Below are 19724 nucleotides of genomic sequence, written 5' to 3'. Positions count from 1 at the left end.
AAAATTATGCAAGCAAAATGGGTCCAAACAAACATCTCACCTCATACATTGAACCGAATCCCTCCGGCCCCTAAATAAAAATCCCTCCTTTTTCTTTCGGCCGCTAAACGACGCCAAAACTGGAAGACTGGAAGGTGTTATGCGGGATCCCGGATCTCAACCTTACGCCAAAATCTTGCCCTTAATCCCCAAATCCCCACTTGGGTTTCGTTCTAATTGCGAAGGTTTGACTCCGGATTCCAGCCCAGATAAGTTTATTTTCCCGTTCGGCTAGGAGTCATCTTTAATTTGTTTACTGTTTTGGAGGTGGGTTCAGATTTTTGTGAAGAAATCTGCAGTTGGAGTAGGAAAATCTCTTTTGGATGTTTGCTGCCGAGCTTGATCATAGTGTGCTTGTTGTGGTATGGTAGTTTTGCTCTCATTTTGCATAAATTTGGGATCTTCGTCTGGTTCTTTCTTCCGTGATGTCATATCCGAGTAGAATTTGATCTAAGCTTCAAGATCTGTTCTAAGAGTAGTCGGGAGCCAGTAGGAGCTTCAGAAATGCAAAACCTTGACTTAGTTTCTTGAAATTGCTGAATGATTTATTTGAGAGGGCCTGAACCAATGCAGTTTGCCAATATATCAGCTGTTAGCAGGGCTGGATGGTCCATTTGCTGTAACAGGTTTTCTTGTTTCTGATTTTGTGGTGTATCTCGGTGGAAGATCACCACTGATTAAGTTTCAATGAAACAGGGGCTGTGGCCTGATTAGTCACAAAAAAAAAAGTTTGTCAATATATCTAGAGTGAGATCTTAAGAGGAAGAAGAAGTAATTGATAGTTTTGGTACCTAAATTTGTTCGGGGACATCAGATGGAGGGAAATATACCAACTGGAAGCATGATCCCAGGGGCTTCATATGGTGCCCTGGACTTGCAAGGATCCATGCACATGCATCTCCCACATCCATCACACCCACACTTTCACCAACCCCAGCAGCAAGTAAGCCATTCCCAGCACCACCAGGGCTCGATGGTTCATCCACCGATGCATGATACTTTCCCATTGTCGATGAATCACATGCATGAATGCGATCACCACCCACCAGTTCCTTTCTTGGACTACAGCAAAGGAGAGCGTGGAAAGAATTATATGAGTGAGGAAGATGAACCAAGCCTCACCGAGGACGGCATTGACAGTCATAATGAAAAGGGGAACAAGGGTTTCCCATGGCAGCGGATGAAGTGGACTGATGGAATGGTTAGACTTTTGATAACTGCTGTTTCTTATATAGGAGAGGATGTTGCATCTGATTGTAACAGTGGAGGGAGGAGGAAGCATGCGATATTGCAGAAGAAAGGGAAGTGGAAGTCGATATCAAAAGTTATGGCTAAGAGGGGCTGTTATGTGTCGCCTCAACAATGCGAAGACAAGTTTAATGATCTCAATAAGAGATATAAGAGGCTTACAGATATTCTTGGTAGGGGCACATCATGTAAGGTTGTGGAGAATCCAGCACTTATGGATCATATGGAACACCTTTCTGATAAGTTAAAGGATGATGTAAGGAAGATTTTGAGCTCGAAGCATCTTTTCTATGAGGAGATGTGCTCATACCATAATGGTAACCGGTTGAATTTACCAGCTGATCCAGCACTTCAGCGTTCACTGCAGTTGGCTCTTAGAAGTAGAGATGAGCATGACCCTAGGAGGGGTCTAAATGAAGATACAAATGAAGATGATCAAAGTGCTGATAGTGATGATGAGGAAGATAATGCTGAAGAGCATCATGTGTTGCACGGTGATAGGGCAGGATCATGCTTCCCGAAAAGGTTGAAGTGTGGAGGGGACCATGAAGATGCAGGTTTTGGCCACTCAACATGTTTGCAGGACTATACGGGAAGGTCTCATACCCAGGGCATTAATGTTGATATGAACCAAGCTTTTCCAGAAGGATCTAATACCATGTTGAGGCAGAAGCAATTGGTGACTTCTCATTTGCTTCAGCTTGAGGAGCGGCACTTGCAAATTGAAGTTCAGATAATGGAGCTAGAAAAACGACGTTTCAAGTGGCAGCGATTCAGTAAGAAGAAGGACAGAGAACTGCAGAAGATGAGGATGGAGAATGAAAGTATAAAGCTTGGGAATGAACGACTAGCATTAGAAGTAAAGTACAAAGAATTAGAGGTTGATCTTAAAGTAAAGAAAACCAATGATGGATGATACTTTGACAGATTGTACAAATTCAAGCTTCAGAATATTCTAAGCTGTCGTCTTGAACAGAAAGTATTGTAAGATTAAGCCTCTTGTTTGTACTGTCTCACAACTGAAGGTACCTCTGTTATTGTATTGGATATAATGTGCTCCGTTGTAAAGCAGCTCTTTTTTGGTCAAATTAGGCATTGAACCATCTCAGCTCAAATTCTTGTATCCATTCCTTCTTTTCAAATTTAGCTTTGTTTAGGCCAATGCTGGTACATTTCGACTTATTGGTGATCCTTCTGTCAATCATCTCTCTAGCAGCATTGGTGATCACAGATATCATTTCATGTTTATTACAAGTGGACACTTGATTATATTCATACATTGAAGTGCGCAAAAATAGGGTTGGTCATATAGATATGAATAAATGATGCACACCCAGTTGTGGTTATGTTGAGTCGTATCAATCTCTCATGATCTATGTTTGATGTAATTTCTTCTTGAATACATATTGTTGCCTGTTAATTTGGCATTATTATTATTTGAAGAAGTTGCGAAACAGTTAAATCAGTTATCCTGAGCAGCTGTTCTGAATCAATGGTAACATAAACCAGCACTGGATATGCTTCTGAGCTATTGTCTATTGGACGGACGTAGGAATTTGTTTTACCTAAATCAAGTATGAATTCTGTCACACAAAACTGTCACCCAATAGATGCTTCTCTTGATTCTCGCAGGTTCTCTGCTGGCTGTTGACTTTTAACGTAGTCTTTGTTTTTACCCCACATAACGGAGTAAAGGCCAACTGTTAGAAAAATTCCACCTAAGATGCTGCATGCATGTTCAAAAGTATTAGTCCAGTTAGCCAAAACATAATATTGAAACTTAATTATTAAACTTTTAGAATAATTTATCAAAAACACCTTATAATTTGCTTTGATTAGACTGCCTATATTTTGTTTTTTTAATATCTCAAAAATGTTGTTAAATATTACATATCAATCTGATAAAGATACGAATGATAGTAGAAGTAAAACATAAATTTTTCTAAATTTTATTACCTTCCTAAGTGAACTGCCTCCCCTAAGAAAAAAGTTTCCGCTATAATGGTAAACACCAAAGCCAATGGGAATGACAATGCGTAGAACACTGCGCCTTTCTTCTCGATGCACCAAGTCTGCAAGTAAAACGTAAGAGCTTGGACGAATCCCTGCACAAAAGAAGTCGCAAAAATAATGGTTAATCCAAGGAGATATATGTACTTATCCATACTATTTATCCATGGGATTGATGTGCTTACAGAATACACGACTGCAATTAATCCCACGTCAAATCCCAGTTTCCACTTGGCGAAATCTCTTTCAAGCACCAATGCAGCACACAGTGACTGCAGGGCACTAAATGTACATTGCAGAGTTGTCAAAAGGAGTTTGGAAGGAAACTCTGTTAGGTATATACTCTGCACGCAGATGAACAAGTTTGAGTATTAATTAGGGTTAATTTCAAGTAGAACCTGAACTACAGCTATTTTTTATATAGATTTTCTTACTTATATTTTATCACACCTTGTCCTCCTCAACTATCTAATTTCTCTGATAATATTAATTTATTCTTAACTTTTCTCTTCTTTTTTTAATTTAAAATAAAATTAAAAGAATTCTTATAAGGTAGAATATTGATTTAGAAAAGAAAATATAATAAAAAGAGGGACAAAGTATCACAAAAAATATTAAGAGAATATTATGAAAATAGACAATAGTTCAAAAGATCTAGCTGCAAAAATTATTACAAGGACACGTAGAAATTCATCAGAATAAGTTTTGTAGATCCACACAACCTGTACGACAAGCCACAATGACCAACAGATGCAAGATGAGGTCATAAGCAGGGAGCCCTTGAGCCATGCGTGAGAGTGAGTGGTGGAGATGCTACTCTGGCCAAGAACATGATGATGGCTCAAAGGCTTTATCAAAGGTCCCCCATATAATGCAATGACAAAGATCCCTGCTATGCTGACAGCAATCCCAGTAGCTTTGGCTATCCCTGAAGAGCTATTCAATTTGATCTTCTCTGTTCTTCATGTACATATATATATATATATATGCAAATCAATCACCAAATACAAGGTTAGTTGCTGTATGTTTTCCACAGCAAGCCTATATCAATTGTCACGGGCTAAATCAGTTGAATAGACAGCCCGCATGGTGCTTAACTTTCAGATATTAAAATTAAGCCGTGGCTTCGGTTTGGAAGCCCAGCTTTTGAAGACCAAAAGATAAAGCAAAGAGAAGAAACAAAAACAAAAAACAAGCGTCAAAGTAATGTTATTCTTTCTTTTGCCTAATTTGAAGTATAAAGGTGTACAAGCCGACTTAGAAATAAAAAAGGAGAGGGTCATGGAGGGTAAAATGAACACCTCTCACGTAATATGCCTCGATAGCCACATAGGGGCTAGAGTTTAATATTTGATGGACCGTTTAAATTTATTGTGGTCTATCTTTTTAGGATGGTTAGCCTAATTATCTATTCTATATATCGACGATAGTTTGTTTTTTTATCTACTTTATGATTAGCTTACTGGCTTATTATCTATTAAGAAAAAATTTCTATAGAAAAGATAGCTTACCGGAAAAGTAGTGCGAAACAGAACGTCAGGACTGGTACTGAGTTTGTCAATGCTGAGGCCAGTGTTGCCGAAGTGTATTTCAGACTGGCATAAGAGAACTCTATATTTAACGTGATCCTGAAAAAAGATTAAGAAGTTGGTGAAAGCGCATCAAATTAATTAGTTTGTTGGTAGAAGGGACCTTATAACATACCCAAAGAGTGCAAGTGAGAAAACCTTCCACAGTTCCGAGAATGTGAGTTTCATGAATGTTTTCCTAACACCATTATCAAATAAAATTAGTACTAAAGATATAGCAGCTGTTAAAATAATTAAAGATGGCAGTTAATCACCTTCTGAAAGCTATAGCAAATGGAAGCAACAAGATAGATCCAGCCGCTTGCCGATACACGATGAACACAATGGTGCTCATGCCGTGGTTAAAAGCAGCTTTGGATATAATATATAATCCAGTGTACATCATCTGATTGACAACGAGAATAACATAGCATAAGTAAAAGTTAATCTTTTCAGATCTTGAAGGTGGTGGAGGTGATGATAAGGGTAGTGAAGAAGATGTCATGATGATGTGTAGAGTAGTAGTATAGTAGAGAGACCTGAGCAAAGGTGCACTATTTATAGAGATATAAGAGAGATCTAAAAAAAGTATGAAACGGCATCTCATAATTAATATTAAATTAAGAATCATCCACGTCAAGGCAAAGGAAGGAAACAAGAAGCAGCAAAATAGAAGACTGTCAAAATCCCTATTCAACTTGAACATGAGCTAGAATTATCAAAAATAAATATGAGGATACATAAAAGAAGAAATTAAAATAGGGAATGAAAATTAATGATCTCTCTTCTTCTTTTACTATCATATGTCCTAACTTGGTGATGCAGGAAGCATGTAATGAGCGAATGCCGGAGAATTTGAGTAAAGAGACTTCTCAATCTTGTTGATTTTCTAATAAAAATGTTAACAAACATTGTTGATTCAAGAGAGCGAGAACAATAGAATACAAAGAAAATGATATTCAATATAACAATTAATATAATTTAATGTCCAAAATCTGAATACGAATTTATATATTTTTAAAACTTTTTTTAAACAAAATTTCTATGCAATTTGAGTCCCACGGACTTTATTCTATATAAAAACGCTCCTTAACAATGTTGTAAGACAATGAAACGTTATATTTATGTTCAATTTGAAGTATTTTTTGCTTCTGGAATCCTTTCGTCGAATATTCAACATTGGTGGGATTGATGGGATTGATGGGAAGCAAATGGACAGACATCAGCAAGCCTCCGCAGTAAGCACGTAACTCACGGCTGTCGATCTATTTTGAAGCTACTGTAGTCGTTTAGTTAGATCTCTTTACCTTTTTTTATTGTTTTCGTCACATTGTCAACATCGACGACGACTGAAAACAAGTGGAAGACTGGAAGTCATTACGAAAGGAAGAGCGAGAAGCCAGAGCAAGACCGCGCCATCAGTGGGATACCCTTAAAACGTTTGGTTCTCACGATTTTCAAGCAAACCAAGACCAGCCGCCTTGCTGCAATATGATATCCCATTTAGGAAACAACGTGGAGATTTCAATTGAAGGGAACGTGAGTACGTATGTGACTTACCAATGTGGTTATAAATAGGAATGCAGAACAAGATGGACGTCGTCAACAGCCTCCTCTCCAATAGCAAGAACAATAAGAGTGAGAGCTGATCTATGGCCGTCGTCAACAGCAACTCCCTTCTCTTCTTTCCTACAACTACTGTTACCTCTAAGTCTCCCTCTTCATTTCTCCTCTTATCACACAAAAACAAAATAAAAACCTCTCTTCGCCCTCTCAAGCCCGTTGCTGCGACCGCCGCGCGGTTTCAAGAAGCCGCGCAGCTGAGCTCGAGTCTGAACCCTCGTAGGCTCAAGTCCCGCCTCGCTGCCGGCGAGACCCTATATGGCTTCTCCCTCCTGAGCTCCTCCCCGACCTTTGCGGAGATCGCGGGCCTCGCCGGCTACGACTATGTACTCATCGACATGGAGCATGGCCCCGGGGGGATCTCCGATGCCCTCCCTTGCCTCCGTGCCCTCGCCGCCACCCAGACCCCAGTCGTCATCCGCCTCCCGGAGTCCACCTCCACCTGGGCGAAGAAGGCCCTCGACCTCGGCCCCGACGGCCTCATGTTCCCTGGGGTCGAGTCGCCCCGCGCCGCCCAGCTCGCCGTCTCCTACTGCCGCTTCCCCCCGCGTGGTGTTCGCGGCAACGCCTACTCCATCGTCCGCGCCTCCGGCTACGGCATTGACGATGGCTACCTCGCGCGGTGCGAGGAGGACTTGCTGGTGATGTGCCAGGTGGAGACGCCGTCCGGGTTGGCGCAGGTCGAGGAGATCTCCGCCGTCGAGGGCGTCGACGTGGTGCAAATGGGGCCGCTGGACCTGAGCGCGAGCATGGGATACCTGCTTGACCCCGGGAACCGCAAGGTGAGGGAAGTGGTGAGGGAGACAGAGAGTAGGGTGTTCGCCGTCAGGCCGGCGGCGAAGGGCATCCGTGGGCCCTACCTCGGGGGCTTCGGCAAGCCGCACGACGACGCCGAGCAGCTCAAGCTGAGGGGGTACCACATGGTGATCGGAGCGTCGGACGTGGGAATGTTCCGGAAGGCAGCGGTGAAGGACGTGAGGAGGTTCCGGAGCGTTAAGCCGAAGATCGGCGTTCGAGTCCCGGGTGATCTAAATTAATGCGGTGAGGAAGGTGGCAGGCAGTGGTGGAGATAGAAGTATTACTTAATAAACAATTTAAGTAAATTACATTTACAAATAAAGAAGAGATCGGCAATGGTCATTCGAAACTGTGCAAGTGTTAGGACTTTGGACTTTGGATTTTAATAAAATATCAGTGTATGGCAATTCCGTCAGCAATAAGAATAATAATAATAATAATCATCACATTATTTCTTGTATGATCTACCTAGCAATATTCGCGATGCCATGCATTCCAAACAACTATGCTGCGTTGCTCTTGGTTCAAGCATAATAATGCATTTGTGGTACAAACACAGAGTTCTTATATATTTGTAATGATAGTTCGAACTCATTCCAGCAATACATTTCTATAAAATGTAAGAATGCATGACACAACTATCATACACTACACCCATCTTATAAAAGTTTAATGAGAAATATTGCTACTGGTCCAACTCATCAGTAGGTAAGTTTATATCACTAGCAGCACTTAGCTCATTACATGTGCTTTGTGGAACTTGACAGGGAGTTCCACGCATCAACACGGAGCACGAACCTTTCCTGTGCATGGGCCTGTGCATTTGATTGATTGAGTGTTTTTTGACCAAACTAACTCTCACTTAAACTTTATTTATCAAAATGTACTACAATTTAAACTTGATAAAAAAAAATTAAAAGAAATAATCTAATTTTACCAGCTTATCATCCATGTCATCAATCCGAGACTGAAATGTTGAATTCGTCGATGCTTTACTTTAAGATAAAAATGTCAAAATGTTTGATATCTTATTTTTCTATTGAGTTGCTGATTTAGTCAGCATTTTATCTGGAGCATCCACGAAAAAAATGAACAATTTAGCATTTTCTCTAAGTAAATTGTCGAACAGTTCAAAATAAATCATAGATTGAAAGTTTGATATTTCACAATTATTCATTCAAGCTATGAACAAATCATTGTAATGTTTGAATGAAATTATATGATCAAAATAGATAAATTGACACAAAGGTATACATCATTAAATGAGAAAATGAATAAGTAATTTTGAACATTAATTTTGAAAGAAACAATCTATTTGAAACCTGAGAATGAAGATATACGTGATTGCAGGAATTAGTTTGCTCATGGCTGAGGTAATTGTAGTTGAAGTCATCTTCATGTTGACCACGTAGAGATCCTAGGCTAAGTCTCCTAGACATCAACAAAATTGAGACGATTTTATAGTATGAAACTAATCACTAATAAATCAACTATTAATCATTTAATTGCTACCGATTCCAAATGAATAATTTATCTCACAAATCTCATTGTAAATCATGGGTGACATCGAACATTTAGTTGAACATCCAAAAGAGTATGAATGTATTATATAGTCAAGCAAAATAAAGCTAAAATTTAGTTGAAATGGAATTAAATACGTAAAATTTTGTTGTGAGATATAATGATATCATTAGGAGAAACAATTAAATGATCCAAGCATTATGACCATTAGTAATTAATAATTTCGTAATCTCCTTGTGTGCAACTCTTTTCATATCGTGATTACAAATTTAAATTTATGAAGCAGTTACCCAAATAAACCGTAGAAGAACAAGAGTCTTTGTCTTTTTCTCATGCAATCACAATCACATGATTAATTGCTCTGGGACTATATATAACATTAATGGTAGCCAAAATGAAGAGAAAAGAACTAAATATCTTTCTAAAAATAAGGCAAGAATGCACGGGAAGCAAAGGCCGAAAATATATCGGTAAGGGCGTAGCTAGGATATATTATATTATTATTAGAAGGGGTCAACTAAGAGTATAATATTATAGTTAAAATGTGCCCAATGGTGATATTAATGAAAAATATTTACATTTATTTATATAGTATAATTTGTAAAGAAAGACGGGGGTGGGAGTATATGGCCCCCTTTAGCATATTATAAGCTCACCCCGTTAATCTAATCATAAACTGTGACATTGCCAGAGCTGCCTAGGTGGGTAAACTGAGCCAAGCTTGAGAGCTTGGAGTTGCTCAAACGAGGTTGAGAGGAGAGAGATTAGCGCCGGACTGTTCAAGAGCGGGTCATCAGCGTCATCCTAATCGAGGGTGAGGGAGAAGAGAGGTGGGAGAACGATGACAGATGTGAGGGCAAGAAATTGAGAGAGGGAGGGAGAACGAGAAGGAGTTACCGAGGAAAGAGAGAGATGGATCAGAGGAGGGTGGTGATGATCGCTGGCATCGGGAAGAAGGTCGGCGTCGGTGATGCCATGGCGGAGTTGTATTTTGGATTTTGGTGTGAAGATGGATAGAAACGAGTTAGGGAAGGAAGGAAGGTGTGATATCGTTTGTAGGATAAATAAAATAACAAAAAAAAAGTGAGTTAGATAATAATTTATTAAATGAGATGGAATGAGAGAGAAAACAGAGATATGTTATTGGAAAAAGAGTATTAATATGAGATAAGTAATAAAATCAAGATGAGATATATTTTACCTCGTGTTTAAAGTCTAGATTTACGTAATTACATATTGTTTCATTCATATTACTTTATTTTTATGGTCTAAATTGAAGTATAACAGTTATTTTTTTTATGTATTTGATTAAATAAGAGATCAAATTTTAAAATACTCATTAAATATAAAATTATATATAATTTAATATATTTTTTAATGTTTTTAAAAAAAATTATCGATCAAAGTTCAAATGGCAAAAATATGACACAAATATAATTTTTATTTTTATTACGAAATTCAATAGGTATTATATTATATGCATTAAAAAACTTATTAAATTCTCTGTAATTTTATTTCTAATGAGTAATTTTTAAAAATCAATGTTTAATTTGATAAAACATAATAGAAAATTCATAGTTTCAATTTGAATATAATATTAGAAGGTAAAGCTGGGGTAAAATAAAATTTCCAAAAAGAAAAATCATCAGACGTGCGCATATATATTCTATACACAGCCATATCTAAGCTTCTAATCATTTCAGTATGGTCTAATTTTGCTTGTATTGTGTACATCTGATAGCGATTATTGCAGCGGAGAAAAGATAAAAGGGGCCCACCAAAATTATGTGGCTTACAATCGTGCAATCCAATACACACGACAGAGTTCTATGGGGACTTGCACAGAAACAAGTAATTATGAACTTCTCATGATAATTCAAGCTCATTTCATGAACACATTTATGAAACGTTCTGACTTGAATGGCAACTGCTAGGCAACACACCGTATGAATACTTCTCTTGCCTCTCTCTCTCTCCAACCATACCATCAACAGCTAAAACTCGGACATGTTCAATTCACGGTGCAGGCATATTAATATCATTAGCAGGACTTAGCTCGGCTTTAAGGCGCTTGACAGGGAGTTGTATGCATCAACACAGAGCTTGAACCTTTCCTCAGCAAGGGCGGCCTGCATTTGCACACCTCGTTCAGGAGCAGAAGTCGATGGCATATAAGTTCACAAGTAACACAGTAGAAAAACTCGGCCATTTCCTTGCCTAATCCAACTTGGCCAGGATCTTGGTACCAGTTTCTACAAGTTCATGTTAACAGCTGACCGAAACTAATTGTTACTTCCTTGACGCAACTTTTCCAACTTTGAGTAGTACCAAAATGAATCAATGGAAGAAGGTGCATAGTGATGACAAGGATTACAACAATAAACTACTTTCAAGAAAAACCCAACTATCTACTTTCAAGAAACCAACTAAATTACTGTAAGATAAATAGACTAACCTGTGAAGAACTTTGATGCTTGTCAGGATGCCACTTTAAAGCAGATGCACGAAAACTGTGACAATAAAAAGAATGATGAAAACAAACATATAAGAAGCAAGAAGCATTTGTAGGATTAATTTTACAGGGAAAACGAGATAATTAAATACTCATGACTTACGCGCGTTTAAGGTCGTCTAACTTTATGGGGCCACTGGCTGGCAATCCAAGAGTAACTCTATGATTTTGCAAATCTATATCGGTTGATTCTTCTTCGACATCACTTTCATTCCAGAATTTCTCTCTAGATTTAGTCCACTGTGAATTCTCTCTCCATTCAAATTCTGTCCAAGACCTCTGGAAATGAAGGTTTTCTGCTGACCAATTCCAGGTAAATGATCTCCGTCCACCAAAGGTGGATGGAGTGCCAGGATCATCACAATAATCTTGATTGAAGCTATTCTTGTTCTGCCAACCTGGACAGAATACACTCCCTCGTTATCTGATTTTGTAAAAGCAATGAAGTTGGAAACATAAAAGATCCCAGCTCCTAGACTTAGCTATCAGAAATTTTAATTACAATGATTCACATATTGAAACCATAATTATGAGGAAATTTCTAACGAGTACAGTTGTCTGCCATAAGAAAGTGGACTTCTTCACTCATGTTCCTTTTAGATGAGTATCCTCACATAAGATTCTATTTTGTTGATAGTGATGCCTACATTCATAGTCTTTGTTGTAAACACTGCTGTAAATTCAATTTGATCAAATACAAGTTGGAAACTGAAACCAGCACAATGTTGGAGAATATTAAGGGAAACTCACGCTTGCTTGTGTTACACTGGCTTTTTCTAAGACTTGAACGATGGAACTTTGATTTGCCTGTTTGCTTTGGTTGGTGATGTTGATCAAAATCATCCTAATAAGTGAAATTCAGATGTCAGGATGAAAAATAAAAATAAAACAAAAGATAAAAGAAAGCTTGGCTCATGGAACACAATGATGTTCACAAGGGATGAAACTATTCACACGGTTGGGTTATGATGGGATGAAATTCAATCTATTCACCTAAGCAAGTAAAATTTAATTATTACCACATACGACATGATTTTAAGTTGCAATCCAAAAAAATGAGGTGTAAAACAATGACAGAAGTACCATAGGATTTTACCTGAATATACTGCTTTGAGGATTTGCCATTGAGAAGTAGGTTCTTAAGAGCACTCTTTGCATCAGATCGCTTTTGTCGAACTGAATATCTGAGGTAAGTCTGTCAAAAGCCTACTCCTATTAGATACAATAATATTGATACAATGACATAGTTTAGCTGGACTCTTCTAGGAGTCGCGTGTTGGACAATGACTAACGTAATTTGAAATGCTCTCAAGCGGCTTTTTTTGCCGGAAAATAATTTTCACCTCAATCAATTCAATAACCTTTCTTATCACTAGGTAGGTAACATCATACAGTTCTATTTGCATCAGCCACTCATTAAAGGTACAGGGAATAGGAAAATTATTGAGTGGCACCTCCCACTCAATAAAAACGATTTAATCAATCTACATAGATAATGCAGTAAGTCCAAGTTCAAGTTCATCATACCTTGGATGATTCTTGACCACCTACTCCATCCTGAAAGATATTCAGATCATAAATCAAACAGTAAGTGTTACAACTGCGAGGCATAAAAAGGACTAAGACATTTCCTATTCCTACACTGCTCCTGTCTTGTTCTCTCCAACACTGCTCTCTTTGGTCTAACATCAAACACCTTGAGTGCACGAATGGGGCATGATAAAGAATAACAAACGTACCATGGAGGATGATTTGGACTTCCATTTGGAGGAGGAGAAGGGGGTGGAATGAAGCAGAGCAAATTGGGTGCGCTGCAAAGAAGAATCTCCTAATCCGGCCACGCTCTTCCACACTGCGCCACGCATCTCTGCGCGGAACTTTTCACGAAAGAACAATGGAAATGGCCCAAGATGGACACAGAAGAGGGCTTTGGTAGGTGGGTGAGCTTAGCCTTTATGAAGTGGGCCAAGTTTTCCAAGGCTCTAAAAAGCCTCGAGAGGAAAAGGCCCATCAGCCTATCACACCTCAAAGGCTCAAAATCAGAATGAATTATGTATACATGCCAAAAGAACCTAATAATTAAAATTGTTGTTTTCAGAATAAATTATATATTGCTTCAAATTTTCTTAACAAATAGAGGTAAAATATTACATTCTAAAAATATATATTCATGCCCAAACAAAAGACTCAATTATTCACTTTAGTTTGCTATCTATGCACTTCCAATCCAACCTTTTTGCTGCTACATGCATAATGTATTGTATCAAGTCGGATACCACTATACAAGTTGGGGGCAGCAACATAGTGATTAAATTATAAAACTCGCCATTGAAACTAGTCAGCATGACTCCTAAAATTTATAATAAATCTACAGCATTCTTACGTATAGGCCCCCCTCCTATTGGGAGCAATACATCATAAAAGTCCCTATTAACGGTGCTGCAGCACAGTAGTCATGACTCATGAGCCGGGAGGATCCACCATGTCGCCTCCACGGCGGACCACGTGTCCCACTTCGTCATCTATCTGACTCGAAGGGATTACAAGTAAGTGGCATCTTCATCATATAATAAACGCACCGCACCTTTTGATACTTTTTATCCTTTCTTCTTTTTCTTACGAGCAAACGAGCTGTATTCAACTGGAAGGCAATCCTCGCCCCCAGTTTGTCGTTGGATAATAGAGTATACAGTTCTCGGGGAAAGTGTTCCTCCGGCCCTGAAAAGAAATTGCCTGACAACTATCCTACTCAGATTTGCTGCCCAATCAATAACTTTCGGTTAACATCTCTAAAGTATATGTTATACCTAAAAATCTTTAAAAATAAGTTAGCAATATCTAAATATTACACCACCATGTTTCTAACCCTCGTGGACGAGAGACTTACCTTTTAAGATTTCTCGCTGCTCCAGCTACAAGGATGGAAGTAGATATATTCTAACTCAGCGCGGATCAAATGCAGAAATTTTCTGCCTTATAAGATCAACTCTAACTCTAAATAATTATTATAAAAAAAATTAGCTCTCAAAAATAATTATTATACTTATTAAAATTCTTTTATTACATATAAGTCCTTTTAAATTTCATGTTTGTATATATTTTGTTGTTGATGCCGTCCAAATTATTTTATTACTAATTATAAATCAGACCCGAATAAAAAAATACACAAAAAAATAAAAGTATCTCAATAAAAAAATTATTTATAGATATCAACTTTAGAGATTTTTTGTTTAAGCTTGCGGGCTTGCTTAAATGTATACAAACAAACTGACTCTTATTTTATTTTTTGCGCAAGCTTGAAAGCGGATTATCCAGATAAAAATAATAAGAAAACAACCGACTCTATCTTTGTGCATAGCTATCACGTTACTGTTTCTTTATTAGAATTTATTGGAGGTCTTCATTTCACACCCTGTCTATTCAAGTCATTATATTTTTTTCAGTAAATTATATGAACGCTGTACTCGGGATTAATAAAACCTATCATGTTACATTTCTTTACGAGAATCACTCACGTTTTTTGTTTTTCTTCTTGATTAACAAAATATACAATCGCCAAATTAATAATTGTGGAAAGACTTAACATAACCCTTAATAAACAAATATATCAATTATGTGCTAAACTAGAAGATCCCTTAAATTTATGTGCATGCATTTGGTAAAAGAATTACAGTTTGATTCATTTTGATTCATCTTGATCTTAGAGAGAAAAAAGGTGGTGTCACTTAAGGCTTATGATCTGTTTCTTTTAGATGGTCACTAAGATTCTGATACTTGGAGACATGAACAGGGAATATTTCTGACAGAGTATCCTGCTAACTTTCTCTTCACTACTCTTACCTGCTTCTTTAGCATAACTCAGGCATTTTTTTGGTCGGTCTGGCATTTGAGAGGGACTTCTCCAAATGGAAGCTTCATATGGATGAGTGCCTACTTGCAGTCGCACATAGTTTACATCATCGAATAAGCCTTTCTCCTCTTCTGTTAGTAATTTCAGCAGCAATGCTATTTCTTGAATGTTTACAAGGAACTTCATGACCACATTTCTTACAAACATCACCTCACCATTATAGATTTCTAGTATCTTTATACTTGGAAATTCTACCGCGCGATACAAAGTTTACACTGCATCAATACATTGACCTTTTGTGACACAATGCAATCAACTGGGTATATTTGCCAAACTGAGCTGGAGTCTGCAGTAGAACACGGACAGATCTCGCACTTTCTCAAAACCAATTATCTCAAAACACTTTTCTCGTCCAAATAGAAAACCCTGTTCACCCAGTGTCGTTGTATGGTTCGTAGTAGTTATTGATCTTATTGCTTTACAATAGTCATTGCCATTATTGTTGGTTTTACTGTTATACTATGTACAAAGTGCCACGTTATAGTCTAAGCCAAGTTGCCAACAATGTGACATCCATATTCTCTATGCCTGTGCTTATCTTGTTCTGTTGGACTTCTCCCTTGCATGTTTAGTAAGGCGCTAAGACCTATAGGTGAAGAAGATGTCAAAGGAAAGTAGCAGTGTCTATTTTTATGTATTCCGAAGAGATCAGGTGAAATAACTCCTATCGTGATAATTTTGTAGAAGTATATAAATAACGCAGAAAGTCTCTTCATCTACGAACATCTATAGAGGAAATAAAACTACATGATATTCTATAACATTTGCTTTCATATGCGAAGTAGGCCTAAACCGAGTGAGATGGTGATGATGGCTCCTTTGCAACCTGCTCTTTTCCATCCCCTTCTGATGACTCCAACATCTTACTCTCTTTACCTTTTCCCCACAGAACACTATAAAGACCACCAACCATCAAGACACCACCTAAGACACTGCATGCATTCAAAGAGTGAGATGTGATGAAACTAAAACATCTAAAGGACATACTTGAATCTGAAACATAAATTACCTTCCCAAGTGAATCCACTCTCCTAAGAACAATGAGGAACATATTATGGTGAATACAAGTGCTAGCGGAGTCGATATTGCAAGGAAGACGGGACCTTTCTTCTCGATACACCAAGTTTGTAAGTAGAATGAAACACCGGTAACGACAAATCCCTGTCATTCAGCAATATCTTTGAACTCAAGACAAGAATAAAGAAATATCGAAGGTCTTAACTTACAACTAGAAAAGAAGTATCTTTCAGATTCAATTGCTATAAACTTGCAATTGTTTGTAAGAGGATCAGTTCAGAAAGGAAAATCTATATTTTGGTGTACTTACGGAGTATGCAACAGCGAGCAATCCCATATCTAACTTCAGCTTCCATCTAGAAATTTTTCTCTCAAATGCCATTGCTACAAGGAATGACTGAACTGTACTGAAAATGCACTGTAGAGTTGTTAGAAGGAGCTTGGATGGATACTCCTTTAGCAATGGTCCCTGTTAGCAAAATTGTCTTAGCAAAGATCATAAGGAAGTATCTAACCTTATCATGGTATAGAATTTTTCCCATTAGAGTTTCTATATATTGCAGCTACATTAGAGTATTCACCTGTAGCACTAACCACAGAGACCAGGCAGTGTTAGCAAAAATCAAGAGAAAGGATCCTTTAATCCACGTCTCTTTTGAATGAGGCGGGCTGCGATTTGTAACGTTGGTACTTTGACCAAAAGCTTGATGATGATTTAAAGGGTTCAACGAGGGTCCCTTAAAGAAAGCAATGACAAGAATTCCTGCCGAGCAAAATATTATCCCTGTGAGTTTGGCCATGCCTGACAAGCTCCTCAATTTGATAGCCTCCATTCTGCATATAGGAAAAAAAAAAATCTTGTCATTATGCTAACATGAAAATATCCTCAAGAATGTCAGTTTAGATGCAAAAAATTATATTGGGCTGCGCCAGGGAAGTTTTAGCAGAACTTTTATTGAAAAGGCTCAGGTTTAGTGGTTTACCAATCATTCTTTACAAGATATAGATATATATGATGAACTGCACCCCACAATCTCGCATATTATTACCTGAATGCGTAAAACACTTCCATGTGAAAGTACCATCACTGGAAGATCACTATAATGTTGTGACGAATCATTCAGCACAAATGTACAGTCTACAGTGATTTTCTTAAGAATCTAGACCGCTATGGTATCAAGTATTGTTTCATATCCCGATTGGGCATTGGCTAAGAATTCGCCAACATAGCTTGAAAGATGTGAGCAAACTGTGGTAGGTGGGACAAACCGAGCAATAGGAATAATCTATTCATTCGTCGAAAAAAATAGGATTATTTATTCAGAGGTCCACTGACATTCGATGAGCATTAAACGTAGTTTAGTAGTCCATAGTGGAATCGTTACTCTTGAATAACTTTATTCTTATTCTCCTTGAAAAGCAAGATACATTTGGTGTTATAAATTAAATAAGAAAGATGCCTACCTGAGAAGAACAGCCAAACAGAAGGTTATCACAGGGACTGAGTTTGTCACTGCAGAAGATACCGTTGCTGAGGTATATTTCAGGCCTATGTTGTACACATTAAAGCTCAATGTAATCCTAAAAGTTCGAACACGTTAATTTCTAATAAGAAGCAAAAAAAAATGAATTTGTTTGTGAATGGGAGAACATACCCGAAGAGTGAATGCATGAACACCTTTACTAATACTGAGAACGATAGATGTGGAGCAGTTTTCCTATATATAAATATATCATTTGCTATCTTAGATAAATGAACGAAAGATGATGACAGTAATGGAGTGAAAGGAAAAGAATTAAAGAAGAGTTTATAGGAAAATAGACTTACCTTTCAAGAATTATAGCGAGTGGAAGCAAAAGTATAGAAGCAGCTGCTTGTCGATAGAAGATGAAAACAAAGGTACTCATCCCCTCATCAAATGCAGCCTTTGAGATGACATATAATCCGGTATATATCAATTGTATGAGGATCACAACTAGATAAGGCTTTTTCGCATCCATGATGGTAGTAGTAGTTCCTATGGTTTTCTTTTAAGGAGGAAGGAATATTTATAGATGGAAATGAGTGTGAGCAAGGTTATCTAGGGGTAGTATATAGGTGGTCTATGTCGTAATCATCGTTGCAAGATATGCAAAGTAGCTTTTCCATCTTTTAGTTGTGGTCCGTTATGGAGGATGTGCAAAGCAACTTAGTGGTAGCTACATGTTAGTACAAAAGCTGTCTAAAGAGGGTATTTCCTCTAAAAAGATAAGTAGTTCTACAATTTTATAGTGAATTATTGCACGATGACTTCGCTTTAATATTTTGAATTGAGGGGCTCTTACCTACCTATTCCTTCTTTTTCGCGGGAGGCTTTGTACTAGACATTACTTTAGGTGTAATAAAGTGAGAGCGTGATCATTTTTACGTCGAAAGGAGCTACCAGAATAATATCTTCTACCTCATATCTAGTTTTCTTCTCCCCTTCCATTCTTTAGATATGCTTCCTCCATAATCTATCGTCCTGTGGGTCACATAGTTCTCTCTGGCTTACTTGCAATCTAGAGGTGCAGAAGACTCGGTGGCACAAAGGATACGAGTGATATATTACTTAAGGAGTCACTGTGAAAAATACAAATTTATGGTGATCCAAGCAGGGAAACAATTGAACACACCGAAGAAGACAACAAATGCAACTAATGATTCCCCAAAGATCCATGCCTTCCTTTCCCTGAGATTCTATAGAGAATCTATCTCTATCATCTTTTCTCATTCTTTTTTTTTTTACCGACTGGAAAGAAACAAGCACCATGCTTTTCATGAGGTTTTGGAAGAACTCATAAAAGCAGAGTAGCTTGATGATTGATTGATTCACGCCCACGTCGTTAGAGATCAAAAGACATTCTTGGAATTGACCTTTCATTTGTGGTTAGCCTTGTACTTGCGGAGAAAAGGAAGGTTATCTACTTATCTTATTAGAGTGCTTGATGTAGAGGGGGGGGGGGAAGAGAACAAAGAGTTTAAACCTCGTCATTAATACCTGTGCGGGCCATACGATATAGTGCTATCTGTATGATGATGAACATGATGGCCAAGTATGTAGGACTTCCAAGCTATTTCACACTATCTTTGGAGTACGAAGGACTGCCGAGCTATTTCACACGATGTTCCTTGATACGTCAAAGAAACAAGCAAAAGTTAATTAAGTTCAGAGATAGCACATCAAACGAGAGAACTTGATTCGCGGAATGTAACCAGACTACGTTGAACAATTTTGGTTAAAATGTGTAAATCTGTTAAGAGAAAGCTATTATGAATAATCATCGAATATCTATGCTAATTTGACATAATTATTTTTGGGGATGATTAGAATTTAAATGTAGTTCAATTGCCAATTTTGGGTTACGTTCTTCTTTATTATTATTATTATTTTTATAGTGATGATATTCCGAAACCTTTCATGGCTCACTATTTCTTCTTTTTTCCTCAAGTCTTGAT

The 19724-nt window shown here is 37.8% G+C and overlaps 5 protein-coding genes across 5 annotated transcripts; 2 read left to right on the top strand and 3 right to left on the bottom strand.

Annotated features, from left to right (window-relative positions):
* The first annotated feature begins 86 nt into the window (after positions 1-86).
* Positions 87-2449, top strand: LOC140802311 (uncharacterized). The gene has a single exon (XM_073157795.1). The coding sequence runs from the start codon at positions 854-856 to the stop codon at positions 2201-2203; it is 1350 nt and encodes a 449-aa protein (XP_073013896.1). The 5' UTR covers positions 87-853; the 3' UTR covers positions 2204-2449.
* Positions 2450-2651: 202 nt separating this feature from the next.
* On the bottom strand, positions 2652-5390 carry LOC140802312 (WAT1-related protein At5g64700-like). The gene is made up of 7 exons (XM_073157796.1): positions 5141-5390; positions 5002-5064; positions 4809-4925; positions 4020-4257; positions 3483-3641; positions 3244-3392; positions 2652-3013 (listed from the first exon to the last, which is right to left on the bottom strand). Exons 1-7 carry the CDS (start codon positions 5368-5370, stop codon positions 2887-2889), a joined length of 1083 nt encoding a protein of 360 aa, XP_073013897.1. The 5' UTR covers positions 5371-5390; the 3' UTR covers positions 2652-2886.
* Positions 5391-6264: 874 nt separating this feature from the next.
* Positions 6265-7746, top strand: LOC140801831 (uncharacterized). Its single transcript, XM_073157148.1, has one exon. The coding sequence runs from the start codon at positions 6518-6520 to the stop codon at positions 7523-7525; it is 1008 nt and encodes a 335-aa protein (XP_073013249.1). The 5' UTR covers positions 6265-6517; the 3' UTR covers positions 7526-7746.
* Positions 7747-10490: 2744 nt separating this feature from the next.
* Positions 10491-13243, bottom strand: LOC140801948 (uncharacterized). The gene is made up of 7 exons (XM_073157345.1): positions 13059-13243; positions 12847-12876; positions 12416-12514; positions 12070-12163; positions 11423-11717; positions 11263-11317; positions 10491-10936 (listed from the first exon to the last, which is right to left on the bottom strand). Exons 1-7 carry the CDS (start codon positions 13182-13184, stop codon positions 10859-10861), a joined length of 777 nt encoding a protein of 258 aa, XP_073013446.1. The 5' UTR covers positions 13185-13243; the 3' UTR covers positions 10491-10858.
* Positions 13244-15899: 2656 nt separating this feature from the next.
* On the bottom strand, positions 15900-18270 carry LOC140801952 (WAT1-related protein At5g64700-like). The gene is made up of 7 exons (XM_073157348.1): positions 18075-18270; positions 17902-17964; positions 17711-17827; positions 16828-17080; positions 16557-16715; positions 16239-16390; positions 15900-16161 (listed from the first exon to the last, which is right to left on the bottom strand). The coding sequence occupies exons 1-7, from the start codon at positions 18245-18247 to the stop codon at positions 16017-16019; spliced, it is 1062 nt and encodes a 353-aa protein (XP_073013449.1). The 5' UTR covers positions 18248-18270; the 3' UTR covers positions 15900-16016.
* Between the last annotated feature and the right edge of the window lie 1454 nt (positions 18271-19724).

This window comes from Typha latifolia, chromosome 15 (genome assembly GCF_019914945.1).
Source record: "Typha latifolia isolate L0001 chromosome 15, TyphaL0001v2, whole genome shotgun sequence".
In the NCBI taxonomy this organism is placed as follows: Eukaryota; Viridiplantae; Streptophyta; class Magnoliopsida; order Poales; family Typhaceae; genus Typha; species Typha latifolia.
The sequence above is the reverse complement of the archived record's forward strand: the minus strand, read 5'-3'. Positions and strand labels throughout refer to the sequence as shown.

Coding starts and splice junctions, on each gene's coding strand:
- LOC140801948 (XM_073157345.1), bottom strand. CDS start 13,184: ATGCGTGGCGCAGTGTGGAAGAGCGTGGCCGGATTAGGAGATTCTTCT. Junction 12,515..12,846: donor GTGGTCAAGAATCATCCAAG/GTATGATGAACT, acceptor GGCTTTTGACAG/ACTTACCTCAGATATTCAGT. Junction 10,937..11,262: donor AGCATCAAAGTTCTTCACAG/GTTAGTCTATTT, acceptor GTGCAAATGCAG/GCCGCCCTTGCTGAGGAAAG.
- LOC140802312 (XM_073157796.1), bottom strand. CDS start 5,370: ATGACATCTTCTTCACTACCCTTATCATCACCTCCACCACCTTCAAGA. Junction 3,642..4,019: donor CATTGTGGCTTGTCGTACAG/GTTGTGTGGATC, acceptor ATCTGCGTGCAG/AGTATATACCTAACAGAGTT. Junction 3,014..3,243: donor GAGGCAGTTCACTTAGGAAG/GTAATAAAATTT, acceptor ACATGCATGCAG/CATCTTAGGTGGAATTTTTC.
- LOC140802311 (XM_073157795.1), top strand. CDS start 854: ATGGAGGGAAATATACCAACTGGAAGCATGATCCCAGGGGCTTCATAT.
- LOC140801952 (XM_073157348.1), bottom strand. CDS start 18,247: ATGGATGCGAAAAAGCCTTATCTAGTTGTGATCCTCATACAATTGATA. Junction 16,716..16,827: donor CTCTGTGGTTAGTGCTACAG/GTGAATACTCTA, acceptor TTTTGCTAACAG/GGACCATTGCTAAAGGAGTA. Junction 16,162..16,238: donor GAGTGGATTCACTTGGGAAG/GTAATTTATGTT, acceptor GAATGCATGCAG/TGTCTTAGGTGGTGTCTTGA.
- LOC140801831 (XM_073157148.1), top strand. CDS start 6,518: ATGGCCGTCGTCAACAGCAACTCCCTTCTCTTCTTTCCTACAACTACT.